Source organism: Gasterosteus aculeatus, chromosome 4 (assembly GCF_964276395.1).
Source record: "Gasterosteus aculeatus chromosome 4, fGasAcu3.hap1.1, whole genome shotgun sequence".
Taxonomy (NCBI): domain Eukaryota; kingdom Metazoa; phylum Chordata; class Actinopteri; order Perciformes; family Gasterosteidae; genus Gasterosteus; species Gasterosteus aculeatus.
This window is the reverse complement of record NC_135691.1, coordinates 12,743,539-12,764,914: the sequence shown is the minus strand read 5'-3', so window position 1 is coordinate 12,764,914 and position 21,376 is coordinate 12,743,539. Positions and strand designations below refer to the sequence as shown.

Sequence of the window (21,376 nt, the reverse complement as noted above, 5' to 3'; positions counted from 1 at the left end):
TCCTTTTGCGCCATCATCTTCCTCACTCTGTATTTTTATTGGTTTCAGGGGGGGTAACCCACAATTGTTAAGTGCAAACAGAGCCAGCAAGATGTGTTGCTACATAGACTGTTGTTTCCCACGTTTGTACGCCAGATGAACAACTACAGCGTAATTAGCTGAACTCTGCCCCTGAGCGACGACCAGGAGCACTCTGTGTTTTGCTTGCTGACGGCTCACCTCTGCGGCGAACCAGGTCAGTCGTTCCGTCTCCGTGCACTTTTTCTTTTTTTTATCCCCGCTGGGAGAAAAGCGCTCAAGTGCTCTGCATGATAACAGAAAGAGAGTCGCTATGAAGCCACGCCACACACCATCTCCTTTGCATAACATGTGATTTATATACATCTTCTGCAGAAGGAATGCACATTACCAGATTTCATAAACTATTTCTAACCACTTCATCTGCACAGAGAGGAAAAATACATACTGCATGATTACAGGTAACCAGGAATATATCATTCGGTTTACACACGCTACAGTCGGTGCCTACAGACAGAATAATCTTGAACGAAACATTTTTTTCGCCGAGTGATAACAAATATTGCATAAATGAAAAAACATCAGTCCAACTACTTTACTGCGTGGACTGAGCTGGTGTGATATTCTTGGCGAGAGACTATAACCAAGTGATGGAGAGAATGGAATTCACGTATGCCATCTGGATCCCTCTCATTGACATAATGTGTGCTAAGTGCACACTTTTAACTGTTCACTACCTGCGTGAGTGTGTGTGCACATGCAATCACCCGTCTTAGCCTGCCTACCACGACGTTCAATTCTGGGCAGAGCAAATGAATTAGCCTTAGCATAGAAATTTGCATAGTCTGAGTACAGTTAAATCCCCAATGAGAGGAACTTCGGCAAACATGCTGACGAGCAGAAACCTCTACTATAAAGGGCCAACATTGTGCAACCTGACAAAAGGACTAAATCTTTAGCTTTCAGACCCGCAAGGCTGTAATAGATTTCAGCTTAGAGAGGTAACATATACTATAGATCCTTTTCAGTGGTAAAAGGGAGTTTGCCAATGCGAATGCAACTGTCAGAGAAATATATGGCAAAGGTGCTATTTCACAACTTGAATTTCCTTCTCCGGGATAAGAAACTCAACGTCAAGTAAGAGTGCTTGTATTTGATTCATTTCTGCACAGAGAGCCTACCAGCAGACTGGAAAGATACAGTATATGTGTAATTTGACAGTGTGAAAGAAATTGCACTTGACAACAAATTAGGTATTATCTCTGGTGCAAGGGTTCCTGAATTCAATCCAGCTATCTCCGTCTGGCAGCAAATTATTAATATCAACTTATAGCCTTAATAATAGGATGTTGGATTCTAAACAGGAAATATAATAAGCCTGAGCACCACTAGGATTCCTCATTGAGATTTGTGTACGGTGTTTCCTAGTCGCATAGAAATCGGACTAATTATTCCAAAAAATGTCCCAAAATGCCTAGCTGTTGCAGCATTATATAAAAAATAGTATGATATATGTTATATATTAACTACAGCTTTAAGGGTTTACTTAACCGAAAAGGCCTTCAATGTGGATGTGAAAATGTATTTGATTCACTGCAGACCCTGAATACACCAAGGCCAAAGCAACACTGAGGTCAGGTGCATTTTTTCTGTGAATTGAGGAATTTCTGTTAACCAGTTCATTCTATAGTAAAAAAAAAAGCTTAACAAAAAGTATAACTGATGGCTAATTTATCAGCTTATTCTTGCTGAGATTCTTATCTCTCAACCAGAATTTTATTTCTTGCAGGATTGAGGGTGGAGGAACATGTTGGGAGATGCATTTGCAAAGCTTTATATTATAGGTCCATTATTTCAAAGGCAGTTTTCTGGAAACAATAACATAATGTTGTGCTAATGATAAGCAAGATAGAGATAGTTGTTTTAGGCCACTACAGTTTAGCTAGTTCAGTAGAAAAGTAGCTGTTTATTTGTGGACTAATTCCCTTATAATAACTTCTCTATTTCAATAATAAAATAGCTGCATTATCTCATTTTTAGACAAATAAAAACATATATCGTCAAAATCTTTTTTAAGTTGCTGTATTCACATAATAAAACAGGTCTTTTATTGGTGTGATTTTGTGATTTCATCGGATAGGATTTCAGGAGAAATCATAGTATAGTATCAGCTTTCCAGCAAGAATAAAGTAGAGTTCCCTACCAAATTGATTATGCAGCCTTAAGGCTTTTATTGTGAAGCAGCTGCAGGAAGTGCTGAGGAAGGGTTTGCTGACAAAGCACAGAAATTAAGTGGATCAGAAACCAGTGAGGCTGCTGTCCGTTATGAAAGGTACGAACACGAAGGTTGGTGTTCTGACCCGGTGCCACTCTTAAGATATCCATAAGCTAACAAATGCTGATTAAAGCAGACACTGAGAAAAAAAAGCACTTCCTTAAAGCTTTTCATGATGAGCATTTTAGTATTCAAAGCAGTGGCAAGCATAGCTGTGTGAAGAATGAACAAAATACGTAATTGAGTACTGAAGAATCTTCCTATTTTCACAGTTAAGCACACCTTGCTGATTGCTGCAAAAATATAAGTGAACTTTCAGTATCAGAAGCTCTGATGCAGTCCCACGTTCAGAAGAGCTTTTCATTTAATTCATGCAAACGCTTGGCAGCTAAACTGGCTGCTCAATTATGGCATAAGATAACCTACAACGTTAACACATACATCACTTCAAGGTGACCTGAGCTCTTGTCAGACAATCACTCTGTAACCAAAACAAATGTGGCTTTTTGCTAGTCAAACGTAATGCTGTGTCAAGTTCATCAAATAAGAAAATAAGCAAAGCTCCTGAAACATTTCTCTTTGTTTAAGTGAAGGCTGCTGGGAGAGCACACATCCTCCGCAGTATCTCAGATGTTGACATACCCATATGGCATGCCACTAATCTTGATCGATGCCCACCACTGCAAACACTTCTTGCGCTGTAGAGGATAATGAAGTGTAGCAATGCAACATTTCACTAAAATCCTCACAGTGATCTCTTTTTTTATCCATTGCGAAAGGCATCATGGCCTCTGCTGTTTTGCACTGAAAAAAAAAAACAATGCAAAAGAGTGTTTAATCAAACACAGAGCTGCACAGAGGCTCCATAAATATGTCTTCTATTCTTAGGGTTCCCCCTAGATCCACTATCTAATTGGAGCCTTGGTTGTCTTTTGGGGGAAGCTTTCCACCAGGCAGACTCCTGTATGAGGCCTGTGAGTGACTGAGATTCCCAGTCTAGGTGTCTCTGGCAATCCTGCCGCTGGTCCCGGGACTCCTGCTCATTGCTGAAGGCTTCATTAGCCGGGGATGGGAGGCGGCAGCAGAGAGAGAACAGCTGTTTAGCTAACCATTCTCATTGTTAGCCAGCCTTCTCCGTATGCCTAACCGCCTAAATCCGTCCCCTAGCTGCTAATAGAATGCTCATTAGGGGAGTGGAGGGAGACTCAATGGGAGACAGCGCCACTCTGCTGCAGCCCTCCCAGCTTCCACTACTCCTCCTCTCCCTCTGGTAGCTATACAAGCACTGCATGCAATAAACCTTCCCTCCGTGAATAACCTGCCTACCAGCTCTCACCCTGAGCTCCTGAGAGAGATGGGTGCTGTGTGGATCTTCTCTGGGACAAACATTAGTCTCTGTGACTCCAAAACATGGTCCTCCCGTGCTGAGATACAGAAAGATTCCAGAGGACAGTCAGATAATACTTCCTGCTTGTATATATATATATATATATATATATATATATATATTTGTACTTTCTAATAATCTTTGTTTTTGTGGTTTTTATTCTTATATATATTCAATTTCTTAATATATTTTGTATATTCCTTGTTGTTTAATGTACTGTGTTTTTGAGATAGAGAACGCATGTAACCAGAGTCAAATTCCATGTATGCATAAGCGTGCATAAGCATAGATGGCGGATAAAGCTGATTCTGATTCAAAATAAAACCGATGCTTCAAACCCAGAGGACAGAAAGAGTTAGTTTGGTGTGTAGGTTTTCTTTCCCCAAGCAGTACGGTTTTAAATTATTCAAACACTGTAGATTGTGCTGCCGTAATTTGTCAGTTACCCAAAAGCACCAGTCTATTTCTCTGTGTCAAAACTGATGAGGCTGCGGAGGAGGAGGAGGAGGAGGAGGAGGAGGGGAAGCTGCGACATCAGAGCTGGCACTGTGAATATCTGATGGTGTTTATGGAACAGCTACAGATCAGAGCCAGAAACACTGCACCCTTGTCACAGCCAAAACACATCCCTGGCTGAAGGAGGGTGGCCCGTGTTTGATTAAGATTCAGACAGGAAAACATGTTACCATGGAGGTCCTTCATTGAATAAACACAGGCCAGTTGCTAGCATTTCCTGTGCAGAACGCGGGCAAACAAAGTGCGCGTGACACGGGGAAGGGGCCAATGTGTGGTGGAACTGATATGCTCGCAGCTATTTACACTAAATGACAGCAACTGTAGATTCTGTTGTCATGCGGGAATGTACCAGGAGAATAGTGCACACAGAATACCAAATGCTCACCTGTGAATAATTGTGCCTATTTGACCAGCGACCGTGATATGAGACAATGCTCCCGTTTGTAGATGAATACTAAGGTGGGAAAATGTATGTCTTTTAAGTCAAGGAAACATGTCAAGAACTGTCACAGAATCCACACTGTTATTTGACCACTATGGGCAATGATGCAAATCAATAAGCAGGAATGTTTTCTGTCAAATCTCATAGTTTTTGTTTCAAATTGATGAGACTGATCATTTGTGACATTTGGCAAGTAAGACATGCTGTTTGGCTATTTTCCTTCAAAACACTTTGTAATTGGATTTTTCCTGAAAAAACTGTATAATGAAAATCTACATGATGGTTAAATAGGACAAACAATGATATGGTGTTAATCCAAATGGCCCACCTACTCGTTGAAACGTATTTTCATATTTTAATGATAATATCTAGTCGGTAAACGGAGAGAAAAAGATTAAAACCATGTGATTACATATTAAATCAAACGCCACTCTCATAAAAAACAAGTTTACATCTGATGGTCCACTGACGAGCTCAGAAGCTGCTTCTCACCCAATGAAATACAAAAATGGGGTGCAGTAATACAAAAAAAAATGTAACAGGAAATAGCAGAATGACTGACACTTTTTATAGTATTTAGTTGAATTTTTAATTTCAGCAGAAACCGAGGTCCTTCCGATCCTTTTCTTCTTGTCCATTTCTCAAAAGTCCCACAAGGGTGTTGCAAGCATTCATAATAACCCACAAAATTATATTTTATAAATGTAATTTTTCAGATGATATCTGCAGTGAATGTGATGGTTTAAAAAAAAACTTTCATCAGCCGGTTGTTGCGGAGATGTAGCTGTTCACAGAAGAACCTCAATTTGTATCGATAGCCCATTAAAGACTATTTGCAATTCTATGGGTGAAGTTCCTGTCATTGGGTTGAAAGCACCTGAAAAAGCAATTTATTCTACCTTGAGTTTTTTTGTCAGATTTAAATGTTTAACTCACCAGTGAACTTCTAGGTGAATAGAATTATAGTGTACTTATTTTAATTATGTGTGTACTCACCGTCATTAGTGCTCAGATAATGGAGTTTATTCATATATTGCCTTCCCTAAATGCTGCAGTTCTTTGCACTACTTCTTTCTGAAAAACCAAACGGCGTCCTATATTTAGCTCGGTAAGCCAATAGACAACATACATGATGCCACACAATTCCAGCTGTCAATGTTGTTTGTTATCAATCCTTTTGTTTCATATTGCAATGATGTAAACATAGTTCAGACTTTAATCAAATAGATCAATTCATTGTCTGTGCTGAGATTGAATGTGTGAACGTCTTTGTTCTAGATCCATACATCCATACATGAACAACTTACTACGTTTACATAACAAGTAGATGTTTTGATTTTAAAAAGCTCACATGTCACTGATATTCTTAACAATGGCTCCGTTCTCTTCAAGTGTTCCATTATGTTTTGGCAGCATTCTGAAACAGAAGGAGATAAATGGAATTCAGTCTACATTCATTTGTATAATTTACAATTAGGTTTTTCCTCGTGTTTCATGTCTTTTAAAAAAAAGCCCGTTCCAATGAACTGTCCAAACGCAGGGAGACCTTGTCAGTACCCCAATCCATATGCCCCTCATACTGAACAATAGCATCACAAAGTGCAACCAGACCGTGTCAAACTTTTTAAAGTGATTCAATTCAAACTAGCATAATAATCATTTTAACATTTATAGCACAACACTGAAAGCGAGCTGCTGCTGTTTGATATATGGACAAATATTTCCCTCGTGCTGAGGAGCTAATCGTCGTGGTGCAGACCAGACCTGTGTGTCCTTCCTTTATGTGGTGATGGAGGCTGACAATGACGTATTCTGTAGTAATGGCAATATGCACACCAATGCCACTCTGAATGTGTGCAGGAAAAGAATGTCTGTGGGTGTGATATGTGTCAAGTGCTGTGACGTTAGTTGCTGTTGAATATGTGTTAGCTTGACATTGAGAAAGTGAAGCGCGCCAGCGTGCACCCTAACTGATCGACGAGCATACTCAGTCTTATGCACACTCACACACACACACGGCCACACACACGCATAAGTCATCTCCACAGACTCACATCGATACCGCACAAACATATACATTCTTGCGCAAACACTACTATACAACGGCTCGGCTCTGCACGCAGGCAGACGGACACACACACATGCAGCCCATGTGTGCATGTAAGTCCACATGCTCACCCACTCCAGGGAGTTTCATGTGGCTGCAGCTGTGTGCCCGTTGCCACTGGCAACCAGGGACACAACAGAGAGAAGAGGAGATATGGAAATTGACGGATTTCAGTGAAAGGTATGCTACCATGGAAAAGAGGACAAACACATCAACAAGAAACTGGTGCCCTTTCTTAAAACGGATGAGACGTTTTCATTTTTTTTGGAGTCGGGTTTGAATTCAAAAGGCTGATAATGTGAAGCGCGACCGTTGAGGCGGAAAGGCCCCTTTTGAATGCAGCGCGGAAAGTTCACCAGAATACAGACGTGTGTGAACGCGTGTGAGATGCACACTCGGGCCGTCTCTGGGACCTAGTGACGGGACCTCGGCCCTTCAATCCACTAGTCCTCTGTAAGCAACCAACAGGATGTTGTATTGAGATGGTGAAGAAACCGTCCACCAATAAGTCTTTGGCCCTTTCGGAGCTTTGACAGAAAGAAAAAGAAATTCTGCATTCTGCACTGTCAACGCTAAAAAGTGCTGCTGCGGGAGGGGGACGTCTGCCGGCCTTGTCATTAGGTCGGCTGGTCTGAAATGAGTTTGACACGGCGCCAGACATTGAGATGTTTTCCGTCACCTCAGGTTTTTTATTTTTCTGAAATCTAAAATTCAATATGATACATTAGTGTCCCAAATGAGTCTGTGCAATAGATATTAATTGCTTGTCCATTACGGTTTGTGACACTATCAATCTGTTATCAGCTGGCCACCCTAATGACTGAAATTAACTGTCACTTCTCAATATCAGCCAAGCCATCTTTGTGCTTTATTGCCTTCATTGCAATATTCATTTCTTAAATGGTATCCTCGTGAGATCGGACGGTGCTTGTATCAAACACCAACAAGTAACAAGAATGTGTTGTGGAAAAAATGGAGGTGCAGCCATATCGTGATTTCCTGAGGTCCATGTATATTTGATAGGGCCTGCCAGATGTGGCCTTGGATATGTGGATGTATATCAGCGAGCAATCTCTCTCTCTCTCTCTCTCTCTCTCTCTCTCTCTCTCTCTCTCTCTCTCTCTCTCTCTCTCTCTCTGAGCTCACAGAAATTAGATTTCATCTCAGGCCCCAGATCTAATACACAGACTTATATTTACTCACAGTTGCAGAGTTGCATAACCCAATATGACCCTGTAGGGGTGACGGAGCTGCACAAAATACAGTTAAATGAAAATGCTTTGAGCAAATTGTTCCGAAAGCGATCATAGCTTCTAAGCCACGAAGTAGCTTAGAAAGGAGTTGTTTCTCCACCACGAGGGCTTGAACTGCCAAAAGCCTTCGACAAATAAAAAAACATTCCAGGGTTTGTCATTGTCTTAGATAAAAAAATATCTGACAAATTTACTTCAAGATGATAATATGATAGTATGATTGTCTTAAATCCCACTGATGAATATGTCATATATAGAAACGCGTTGGTCTCAAGATGAATCACACTCTGAAATCTTTTCAGGGGCCTTTGTATTGAGCCAGAGTACGGCGCATATTGGAAATGAAATGGTTGTATGAGTCACCCAATGCATTGAAATGCCTGTGTCTTCCTCACATTGAATGCAAAGTCACAGTTAGCATGCAGAGTGCTATTTTCTTATGCAGAGAGCCTTTGCCTGCTGTGAATACTCCACTGGGACAATAACACCCACTAAGGAATTCTCTTTTCTTTTTAACTCGTTCTCTCCTATCCTCCCATGACCTCCTCTTTTTCCCTCTTTACTCAGTCTTTGACACAACGAGAATAGATGTGTGCAGCCTAGTTCATCCATACGACTGTCTGTTTGTCTTGCTAAGATGTATTTTCCAGTTTGTAGCGGTGACAGATGTGTAGTCAGCACGCTTTTGTTCAGAGGAGGCAGAAATGAAGGATCTCAGACTGATGAACACTTTGGTCAACACATTTAAGTCTTTATTAGTTAAGTCGGCAAGCCAATTTAAAATATAAAACATTTGAACAAATTGATTTGGATTAGCTTTGCAGCAGATCGATGCTCAGTGGCCAAATTCTGAGTTCAGATAAGCTGCACAAATAGCTCTTAATTGTTGGGATTTCCAGCTGACGGGATTTGCCCAAGTAGAATTACAGGGAGCCCGGTGCTGCCAATGGACATACACAACATGTCATAACCCAATTGTCTCAATGTCCACTTTCAGTTAATGGCTATTGTGATTTAAGAGTGTGCCACAGTAATTGACTCAATGGGAGTTTACAGTATGAAGAATGAGGCAGGAGAGGCGGACACAGTGCTCTCCAGGGATGTGCTGTTGTGACAGTGCTGCTATCCCTCAACTGTGTTTCTTTCACCACACCAAATACAGGTACACACACACGCGTTTAATGAAGGCACACACACAGCAGCCTTCCCGCTGAGCAGGTAATCCCACAGTCAGGTGCCGGGGATCACATTTGGAGCGCAGTCCCATCCAATCCCAAGTTTCCCTCTCAATCTTCAACGCATGCCTCAGAATGAGGGCGAGGCGAGGCGAGGGCGAGGGCGCATCCATCCTATTTCGGTCGGCTGTTTGCATGGTGTGCCGCCATGAATTAGGCCGAGCTTGTGTGGCTTCTGGCCCGGGGGGGCTACTGGCACAATGGGCAGAGCAGGGAACAGTGGTGTCGGCCGCTGTGAGGGAGGAACACACAGAGTGTCACAGGCACAGCTAGAAGAATATGTTTACGCTGTCGGTATCCTGGTCCCCGGCCTGGCGCCTTCATGCTTTGCACAATGGTTAATCAGCTCGGACGCTACCGCTGGCGTGACCACAGACCCTAAAAGGCTTTGGTGTCAGGAGGACTGTTTCTAATAGGAAGTGCACGTGCACAAGTGCAAGTGTTTCCGAGTGGGGTGCAGGATTTACAGCACATCCAGGAGTTTTTTGATGCGTCTAATTCATTAATGGGGGTTTATATTAAAGGAGTTGCTCACGAAAAAGGTTGCTGCCTACTCTGTGTGGTGCCTAATGAGCTTCCTGAGTTATATGAGCGTAGATGTGCAGGTGTGTGTGTGTTTGTAAAATGTTATGGGTGGGTTGTATAATATACTGTACAGTTATTATATGTTGGTATTTGCTGTGCAGCTAGAGCAGAATCGGTCTATAACCATTTATATTTTTACATATAGTATAGCTAAGCCAAACTGTGCATGCTTTGCATGTGCATGAACACCATACACATATTTGAATTGTTCACCTTTCTACCTAAGCTACAATCAGATGTAAATGCGGGACGTCCTTTTCTGAACCAGACTCAAAAGGCTTGTAAGCAAGTGATCTTCTCTATTGGAAGACTGTGAAAAGGGCCAGGATAAGCATGGCTTCCACCCACCTCCTGCCTCTGGCTAAGATGTGTGTATCCATCTCGGTTTCACCTCCTGTACCCCTCCAGCTCACAGCTAATCTGCTTCTGCAAGACTTAAGCACTTAGGCTGAGGTCTGTCTGTCTGTCTCTCTCTCCCTGCCTATCCCTGTCACTCACTCTGTGTCCGCCCCTCGCTGTCTGTCACTCTCTCCTTCCTTCTTAGCTCTGAATTCCAGTGATTCCACCCGGGTTGGAGGAGGTGGGGGGGGGGGTGTACTCCCTTTGCAATAATGTGTCTTTCACTGTCGCAACTGCTCCCCTCTCCGTGGCTTTGCGTGGCCTCAAAATCAGGTTTCAGCCATCCCATCTGGCTCCCAGAGGCAACATGTCGCCAAGAGTAAAAGCTTCCTATGCTTCCACATTTCATGGCTGGATTGTCATATTTGCGTGTGACTTATATCTTTGACCCTCATCTGCTTGACATATTTTACATCTAAATTTTACTTGGAGCCTTGCTTCCTCAAAGTGAGCGCACTTTTTGTCTTTTGTTGTCACTACTTGCTGCATATAAAAAGTAACCAAGCAATGGGGCTGCTATACAAAGCATACGGGCTGTAAAACATGGTTCATATGCTGTATTTAGAAACAACAGGATTCAGACGTTTGCACGGTTACTAAACAGCAGCCACAATCCTCCTATGAAAACCAGTTTATCTGTGAGCTAAAGGCACTTCCTCCCAGCACGATGTTCTGCAATCTATTTGGGGACGCAGCAGGAGAAAAGAAAGAGGAAATCAGAAAATATCTTTAACAACTTGTCCCATCTAATGAGATTAGCAGAGTCGTTTACACAGTCATGACATGGAGATACACACAGATAACCCTGTAATAACTCATTATTCTTCCCATTTCCACACCAACACCTAGTCAGGGCTCGCTGACAGTGCTTGTTGTTGTGCGTGCACAGCTATCGGGCCAATCTAGGCACTGCAGAAATGTGGAGTGAGCTTGGTGAATATTGCTTCGAATACCACGACACAAAGAGAGCTAGCAGTTGAAGGACACAGAGATAGCATTCTCTGCTTTTCAGAGGCTGCAGCATTAGTGACACATGCATGAGTGCAAATGGAAAAATTCATCGTGCGGGCTCTCTGTTTCTCTTGGTTTGGCAGGGAGGCTGCGAGGGGAGAGGAGAGACAGGAATCAATTTGGTTTGTATATGCGCAGGCAAGTGTGGTTATGAGAATGCACAGATAACTTCCCCCCAAAAATAAAGTAAACAGCCTAAGAAATTGTGGATGCACTAAAGGGTGTTCACATGATTTGAGTGCACATCCGATCAATAACGATAGAAAACACTTTTCTACTCATACATTTGGTGTGTATGCACAGCCTGAATATACTGCATGACTTTGTCATTCACCAAATGTCGACTAGAGAAAGGAGAGCCTGATAGCAGCCTGCGATTAAACCCACTTTACCAGCAAAAAGGTTTATATCTGTATGTGTCATAAGACGTTTTTTTGCTGGTAGTAAATGAACAAGCCGATGCCTATTCATGCTTTTGGTTCTGTCTGTGGGCATCATAACTGGGTCACATAGGATTTTCAAATTTCAAAATAACTAGCAGGACAATACAACACCTAAAAGTTTAGAAAAGAACAGAAGATTACTTGACATTTTGATTTAATCTGCATCACATCGTGCAACAACACGCACTAATCTTAAATCTAGATGCAGATTGATAAACGCCTGTCTACAACAATACAACAGGCTGAAATTTCCGGAATTAGTTTAAAAATACTGTCCGACTCATGTGCATGTGATTAGCAGCCACGTTGATGATGTTATGAAGGAGCAGTGGCCCCGTTGTGCTCTGCATGCAGACCGATGGAGGTCAGTGTACGTGTGACGATGACGCCCGGAGTGTACGGTATTGACCACTGGATGTCATGTCGCGATTAGCAGGAGATATCACACTCACCGGGCCTCCGATACACATTGATCCTGCAACCTGAGTGCAGCCTGTCAGTGGGGGCATTTTTCTCCTCCTTTCCTCTCCTTCCCTTCTCCACCCTTTTTTCCCTCCTGCTACTTCCTATTTTCTATCCCCTTCTGTACTCACAGTGTCCTCCCTTCTTTTCTTCCTGCCCCATCCCATCCTTTTTTTGTCTTGTATTCCCCCTCTCAACTCTCTCTCTGTCCTCTGTTCTGCTTTTCTATCCGCCCCTCTTCCCTCCATCTACCCCCAATGGATCAAACTCTTTATCTGGCCTAAGCCACAGCCTGCAGGCAAGCAGGCAGTCTCCACAGAGGCTGGAGCAGAAGACCAACAGCTTCAAACAACATTATATGGGGCTGGCATGAAGCACGTCTCATACGGATGGATGAAAATGCTGGCCCCTTGGACACTGTCTCTATATGGACATGATCAAACGTGAGGACGGCAGTCCTTCTGTTTGGAGGCCCGATGCGCTTCACTTGTATGTTGCTACACCACCCACCGGGATGGAAGGTGTACTTTTTGTAAGAATTAGGCGGTAGTTTGCTTTTGTGCTCTAATCCATGCAAACAATCATGTTTGTGGGATGAAGACGCTTTTCCTCTGGCAGCTATCGTTTGTGATCATTTGTTATGAAATGAGTCCAGTAGAGATCTGGTTCACGGGAAACATGGGCTGCCAGGTAACAATAACAGTCATGAAAAGGAAACAAAACAAAACGCACACAATGAATTTTAAATAGTGAGTCCTATTTGTGCCGTTTTATGTCCTTTTTAATTTTTTATGTAATAACAGAGCTGCTTGGATTAAAGCTCACGCACACTGCCTGGATTCCTTTGTATTTAAACTTAGAGTATATCCCTGCAGCCCGAGGGAATCCAGCAAGTGTATTCAAAGGCACTACTGTCTCAGAAAGCAAATCATTGGCCTTTTCATGATTACATCACCGCCTCCGTTGGTTTTGAAGTCGACGGGTTCGACGTTGTGCAGAATTTTTTCAGACAGACAATGTAGGTGTTGTTTCAGTTCTGCCAGACCAATGTGAAATTATCCACGGACTAATGCATGATCACACCAGAGGCACTTGTGTTTAAGTGGATGCAGCCTGTTGTACTGTAGACTGTAGCCATGGAGACAGCAGCTTTAACTCTGTGTTATAAGACTGCAAGTGGCCAAGGACGTACTGTATAATTAGGCAAAAAGTGTGCATCTCCCAGTTAGCTTTAAGTATTTCAGCTGGGAATAAAATACTTCATAGATATATTTATCATTTAGTTAATAAAAAACACTGTAGATTCATGAAGGACAGTTAAAGAAAGAAAGAAGTGGATAAAACACAGCAGGAGCGAGAAAATAACAAAGAAGGAGCGAAATTAAGAAAAAAATAACACTTGAGTGTGTCCAACTGAGTGCCAGCCTAGTTTGACTATAGACGGAGAGAAATGTTTGTAACAGAGGGAGCTCTGCGCAGTCCGCGAGTCCGTGGAGATTTGCTTACAGTGAAGTGATGCTGGAGGTAAGATTGCTCGGAGGATTCAGGCTCTGCTGAACGCGAGCTTATGTCTGATAATCAGCAGGGAGGGACTCAGCGTGGTTCCTCAGAAAAAGGCTGCGATGGAGAGAGACGGAAAAACAGAGCAGCATGTAAGCATGTACAAGATCTAGGAGTTGTGACAGAGGGGGTGTGGTGGGGGGAACATGTCCCCGTGGCCATGTTATTTCTCTCTCGTGATGGCTTTATTCGTATGAAAAGTATTCCGAAGATTTTGCCGCTTTACATATTTTCTACCATATCACCTTCTGAAGTCATGTGGCTTGCTGTTACTGTAAGAAAATGAATCACTGACCTATCGAATTACACTAAGCCAAAGTCTCAAGGTCATCCGCTAGGCGTCTTTGTTGAGTGGTTCCATTTTGGTTCACATTGTTCTGGTGGGTTTTTTGCAGCCTACTTCTTACAGTCACATTTGTATCCGGGCCAGACTGATAAAACTCACTGCTGATGCTTCAGTGATTTTTTGCCAGCTGTTCCAGATTACAAAGTATTGTCATTTACGGTGCTCACTGGCATGATCACCAACAGAACATCCTTGTCCATTACCATGGCCTGCAGCCCGTAGTTTTCCGTTATCCGTTACTTTCATCCATATTGCAGTTGTCAAAACATGGCCTAAACTTTTGTCTGAGCTTGCCTGTGTGAGACGGGGGATTGTGTCTGACTACACGGTTGTCATCATACCCTCAAGGTCAAGCTTTTTTTTTTTTACTTCTATCTGTTGTGAATTACCTCCGCGGGCTACTCAGCCAATCCAGGGCCTGAACCGCGTGCCCATTTAACGGGTGTCTAGTGAGGGGGCAGCGCGGTCGAGGTCGGCAAACCGCAGCGCAGAGGCGGCCGCGGAGCGACTTGACGGCGTTTTAGCGGGGATCCAATGAGTGATTACCTCGGAGCGCCAGTCATAATTCAGCGTGACCTCAATCTGCCAGCAACACTGTGGTTTGATGGATCGGCTCGCAGTTTGGATGTCGGATTCTCACATGTCAAACGCAAGCAGATAATGACAGGGGGCTATCTGTTGCTTTTATAGAGTGAAACATGCAAGATATGAACGCGATGCACATGTTGTGTCGTGGCCTTCGTGTAACATCTTCGGGAATGTGAGCAGATGCTGAAGACAAAGCAATGTCACAAACGGTTAACCCCTTATTATGATGATGCCTGCTGTTTGTTTGTCCGTTCATCATCTCTGTGACTTATCAATCCACGGCAGCGGGAGTATGCGCTCACACAGACACACATGCACACCTCCCAGTGTGGGTAATTAGTGGATTCCCTCAGTTGGTGAGAGAGCCTGTGCTCTGGTCTCCTCTCTCCCTGACCTTCCCTCATTAACTTCCCACCACAGTGGGGCTCATCACACACAGCTCTAATGCATATTTTATCAGTCGGGTGACAGCTCTTGTGCGCTAGATTTATATGTTTCTCGACAAACAATAATATGGCCTGAGTCACTCATCTTCCCTTTAATCAACCAAGGCGGGGAAATGGACCTTAACTCGTTGACCTGGCTGCAGCCTCCTCAGCAGGCGGCCATCTTTGGGTTTAGGCAGTCACCGGACCTGAGCTCAGTTGTACTCAAGCCGCCCTCCTGCTGGCCAACAGATTTGATATATTCGACTGTATGTCTGTCAAACTTGCCTTGCCAGTCACACAAGCTGCTCGGCTGGCAAACGTTTTCCTCTAGCAACTATATCAGACCGCTATCAACGACATTTAGAAAGTGTCTGTCCGTCGGCATTGGGATTCTGGACCGATTCCCTCCAGCATGACTGGCCCTGTTTGCACAGCGCAATCTTGAGTTGAGATGTGAAGAGAGGCAATACCACTAAAGAGCGAGGGGAGGGGAGGGGAGGGGAGGGGAGAGGAGGAGGAGAGGGGAGGGATTGCAGGATTAAGCCCAAGCCCCCCCTTTCTGCCTCCGAGCGGCCATCTTTCATCTTGCGGCTGCTCCTCTAATGCTTTCAAGTGGGTGAAACCCTCGACATCTGCTTCCGCTCGCCGGGAGAAGGCACCAGCCACCGTCCTGCACAGACGCATTATGATAGGACATCTCGAAGGTCAGCCACCTGGCAAGGCCACGTAGAGCCGACGGGCTCTTCCGCGTAGAATGATGTAGAAACATACATTTATTTCATTGCGGTTAATTCAAAAACACGTACGTGCGGTGAAACATCTGCCGCATTCAAACAAAGAAGATCATTGTTCGAATACACACGTTGTGGCTGCTACCGGTAAACACTCACCACAGAAACATCTCACAGTTCATTCACCCAGACACATTAATTCTACTTACTACTTGCAAACAAATAAATGTAAATAGCTCTGTAAATAAGTGCTTCATCTTTGCCAAGAAGAAATAAGCCCCCCGCCGCCTCTGATTAAGAATACCAAAGTGATATATCTGGCACTTAAGTCTGCTGTTTACCTCATAAACACAAAGACTTCAACACAGCCACCCACACTGACAATGAAAAACCACAAACTGAGTCCGCCTGCCTGTATATATTTCTCTGTTAGTCTTTGTGGTTTGCATGTGTGATCTTCCATTGATTTTATTTTATTTGTGCCATTTATTGGAGTATTTCATCTGCCGTGGCTTTCGATATTATGGGTTCAGTGGAAAGCCGTGACTTCCGCGATAAAGCAGCCATGTGAAGTGGCCTCTGATTTTCTTTGAGATTGGTAAAACAGCATTCGGGATTTTAAAAACCCAACGAGGAGGACGGATGAGTGGTGCTGTCAAACGAAGACTGCGAGGCATCGCCAACGATGCGGGGGAAGGTCCAGAGACGGAGAGGATGCCATGTCACCTTTCCTCTAAGGAGGAAGGGGAATTTTTTTTTTAAAGGGAAGCAATTCAATTATTCCTGAGGAAATGATATTTGTTGTTTACGATCTGTTCCTTGTGGTGAAAAGTCATTGAAGATTTCCTTTATACTGCACTGCGACGAAAATGTAATTAAATGTGATTAGCAGATTTGTTCGCCCTCGTCTTTGAACCCCCTCTGCTCCCTTTTTAAAGCCCACTCACGCACAAACACCAAGCTCCAAACATGTAGCTTTGCATAATACATTGTCTTTTGACTCTTAGTGGAGCGTAAGTCTCTATCTGTATATCAGAAGCACTAAACTGTGGTGTTCGGTTTAGCTTCTGACATCGCGTGCCGCCATGTTGCATTGTATTGGCAGATGAATGTGTGCAGCTCCATTCCCTCTGCATATGTGGGGAGTAGGAGTGGTTTATTTATAGCAAATCCACCCACAAACTGTAGAATTTAATGATCTTCCAGGTAACAAATATTTTTAACTTGTGCAAGGTTACGACTGCAAAAAGGAGCATTCGGGTCTATAATTGCAGTGTTTGAGGTTCATCCAATTCAAGCTACCTTGATAAGTATATTAACAGGGGGAAGGAGGGGAAGGGATGCGTGCAGGGTTTATGTCAGAGAACACTTAAATTGGACTCTTACTGCATTTCATACATGCAAAGTGTTGTTTGTACGGTATGGTCCATCCTCTAATATGTGAAACAAAACCAATCAAGCCATATTGGCTACATCTGCTCCTTACAAACATTAATATTGAGAGAGAATATAGAGATGGATGGATAAAGGGAAGATGACAGACAGCGTACTGATTTCCCTCTCTGTCTCAGGCTGTCAGAGAGACCAGACCATCTGCACATTCATTATCACAGCCATGATTCCATTATTGTTCTATGTGGCAACAAGGACTTGTTCTGTCTGGCCTCTGATATTCTTTTCAGCTGTGTAGACTGTGACAGACCCTCGTTTGATAATAGCAGCAACACAATTATCAACCGTGTAGTATAGCACACAACTGAATCATATTCCGTAGAGCTGACACACTGAACGTCATCTGTCTCTTCTTGCTGTGTCCTTGTGCAGGTCTGTTCCACAGAGCCATCATCCAGAGCGGGTCGGCCCTCTCCAGCTGGGCGGTAAACTACCAGCCGGTCAAGTATACACGTCTACTGGCAGAGAAGGTCGGCTGTAATGTCCTGGACACCTTAGACATGGTGGACTGTCTGAGGAAGAAGAGCTCCAGGGAGCTGGTGGAGCAGGACATACAACCGGCCCGGTATCACGTAGCCTTTGGACCTGTGATCGATGGGGACGTGATCCCTGACGACCCCGAGATCCTGATGGAGCAGGGCGAGTTCCTCAACTACGACATCATGCTGGGGGTCAACCAGGGCGAAGGGCTGCGGTTCGTGGAGAACGTGGTGGACTCGGAGGACGGCGTGTCTGGGAATGACTTTGACTTCTCCGTCTCGGACTTTGTGGACAGCCTGTACGGATACCCGGAGGGCAAGGACACGTTGAGGGAGACCATTAAGTTCATGTACACCGACTGGGCAGACAGGGACAATCCAGAGACCCGGCGCAAGACACTGGTGGCTCTGTTCACCGACCACCAGTGGGTGGAGCCTTCGGTGGTGACGGCGGATCTCCACGCTCGCTACGGCTCGCCGACCTACTTCTACGCCTTTTACCACCACTGCCAGAGCCTGATGAAACCAGCCTGGTCAGACGCCGCGCACGGGGACGAGGTGCCCTATGTTTTCGGGATTCCTATGATCGGTCCGACTGACCTTTTCCCCTGTAACTTCTCCAAGAATGACGTCATGCTCAGTGCGGTGGTCATGACCTACTGGACCAACTTTGCCAAGACTGGGTGAGTTATTTCTTTCATCAGTAATCCCAACTGGTGTTGAGAACGAGACTGCTTATCTGTGTCTGTATCGGTACTTATTGGTGCTTCAATCATTTGTAACCCTCTTTCATTTTGGATAGGATTCAAATTTCTAAGTAGACACACCCGTGTGTCTTTTATTCATGGTTAATGTGATCATGGTATACTTTTAATAGTCATCAGGAGGAAGAGACAATTGTGAGATTGATGGCCGGTTCCAACCAGCCATCGGTCCGGATCAATGCAGCCGGGTTAGTAGCATAATATTAGCGAGTGTGTGGCAGGCAGAGAAAGAGGGAAAACATTTGTGTGGGCGTGAGTGTCATTAATGTCATAGTCCGACCGTAGCAGCGCATTGTGCACTGGTTAATTGTCCGTGAATAAATGCTTGAAGCCAATGACTCACCTTCACTTCGGGTGGGATTACCTTTAAGGTCAACAACCTAATCGGTATATATTAATTCAATAAGGCCTAGTGGTGGCCAAGTTACACTCAAATGAATTTAACACACTCTTGTCTGCTTTACTGTCCGCATTAACACAACAATGATGGAGGTCCGCTATGCAAATAACCATTGTCATTAGCTGATGTCAGTAAAAAGTAATATGACGCTAGTCCAACTTAAAGGTTTCAATGATTGAATGACATTCAAATACTGACAGTCCTACTGGCTGTTTTTGGAACATTGCATTACCATGAAAAGAGTAATCTGGAATCAATTGGATGAAACATTTTTGTTATTTTTAAACTTGTGTCTAATAATAGTTGTAGCAAAACATATTCAGACATATTATTATTTGACTTTTAAATTATTTTTAACAACATTACTTGCAAATTAGTTGAACTAATGATCACACCATTACAAACTTTTTATAAATAGAAAGCTACAGAGAGAAATTCTGTCTCGGCCCTGTTAAAAGGACGAATGTTCTCCAGAAAAGAAGCTGCAGGAAATCCAAAGGTCTACAATGGATAGTGTAGCACACAAAAGGCATTTTTCAACTTATATTTTTTTCAGGAATGCTTTTTGCCTTGACTTCCTCGGCCCTATTCTAAAAATCCGAGACATATTGAATCTCAGGAAGATGAAATGATCCTCCAGAGTGTGTGCTATTTGTGCTTGACTGCTCGTTTGAGTTGAGCATGTGTGCACGGCTGCCTGCCTTTCTGTATCCTTCTGTGTGCATGTGTGTGCTTGTGTGTGTACTTGGCTGGAAATACTATCCACGCTCTATTACATCAAGGCTCAAAAGACACAGAGACTTATCAGGGAGACATATCAAACTCTTGCCCTCAGCGCTATCGATTCCCTCAGCATGGACCCACACGATATTTCGTGCCCTGAGTGAGTCCCGCTCCCCACGATGCTCGATTTCACCCCCACCCATCAAAAAGCCTGGCCATTTTGTACGACCACTAGTAATCATTTCAAACAACGGAAATTTAATTTGACATTCCCTGTTACCAAAGAGGTATCGATCCCATCCCGAATGGGAAATGGCCTGAAATCTTTTTTTATCTGTCTCTATATCATCTGCTGTCCAATCAGGTGGCATCTACATCTGTCTGATAGGCTGAGCGCCGTGCCGCCGGCTCTGCTAGTTCCTTGAACCGCTAATGGCAGACTAGTGCAGATGGACTGATGTGGGCTCCTCAAGGAAAACACTGAGGTCCATCAGTGATGTTGGGACTAAACAGCTGTCTCCTCTGCCTCCCAGGGAACCATCTTCTGTCAAATGCAGGGCTGTAGTTTGTGCGCAGATGGAATTTATTACATGTCCTTTCAAGAATATTATATGATGTTAAAATAAGATAACAGATAACATCCTAGAACGCCTGAAAAAATATAACACAGATGTATTGAAGATTCATATTAGGAAAGACGACACGGTATTACAGTGCTCCTTAATAATATACAATTGTTCTTAGAACCTTCAATTATTAAACTTAGAACCTACGGTAAAATCTTCCTCTATTATGACACACAAATTGTGTTTAAACGTTTTCAAACCTAGTTACAAGGTCTTTGCTTTATCTTTCTGTTAAACACACATAAATATAGTCAAATAATTAAATCAATTAATTTGGTCGACACAATTCCCTCGTTTCGTCTGTTCGGTTCCACACTGGTAGCTCTGCTCGAGTCGCACTGGAGAGCATTTACATTTGTGTTCCTTTACAGTTTCTCTTCGGACCGTACAGTAACAACAAAAAAAGCATTATTGAGAAAAGGAAAGTTCTCAAATTGTGTCTGTCGTCCTCCTCAAAGCTCCAAACCCTGACTTCGAACCCCCACCCTCCCCCAGGGCTGATAACAGCGATGAACACACTGCCCTCAAAACCGATAACCTCCTGCTTCGTCCGCTTATCAGCGCTAGCAGAATTATAAAAATGCTGAATTGAACAGCCCAACATCTGCTAGGATAGACAACAAGGTCAGCAATGTCTGAAAGCCGTTATCCATTTTTACTTAACAACTAGTATTTGAACGATAATCACGGCTGTTGTTCTTAGCTTTCTGGCGGAAAGGGGTCATGTGACATGTTTGATGAATTGGAGGAAGGACAAGTAGTGACGGTTAAGACCCAATCAGGTGGCGAATGCAGGTGTCTACCTACTGTAATTTTATCTGTATGTGGTTTTAAACGTAGTGGTGTGGCTGTATCCTACTTTAGTGAGACAACAGAAGCAGCGTTGCGGGACAGTGACGTGGCTCGAGCCCACACCATATGAAGCGTACAGCGTCCACCGACATAATTCCAGACTGGGGGATTACATGCAGACCACAATTAGGCACCCGGGTGATAAAGGCTCTAGGATTAGATTCCGGGATAATAGAAAACGCTGCCATGCTGTTCCAAAGGGTAATTTTCCCGCCAGTCCGAGTAAAAGACTACCATCAACACCTCAGGGGTAGTGGGTCGAGGATGGGAGATATTTCACATGGATCCTGAAGT

General features: G+C 43.6%; 1 protein-coding gene across 3 annotated transcripts in view; it reads left to right on the top strand.

The window, feature by feature from the left end:
* Window positions 1–21,376, top strand: part of nlgn3a (neuroligin 3a) — a 113,182-nt gene that overhangs the window by 79,624 nt on the left and 12,182 nt on the right. For all 3 annotated transcript variants that reach the window (XM_040172497.2, XM_040172498.2, NM_001267668.1), the window contains 1 exon segment: window positions 17,611–18,400. In XM_040172497.2, the coding sequence (XP_040028431.2) occupies window positions 17,611–18,400 (790 nt within the window).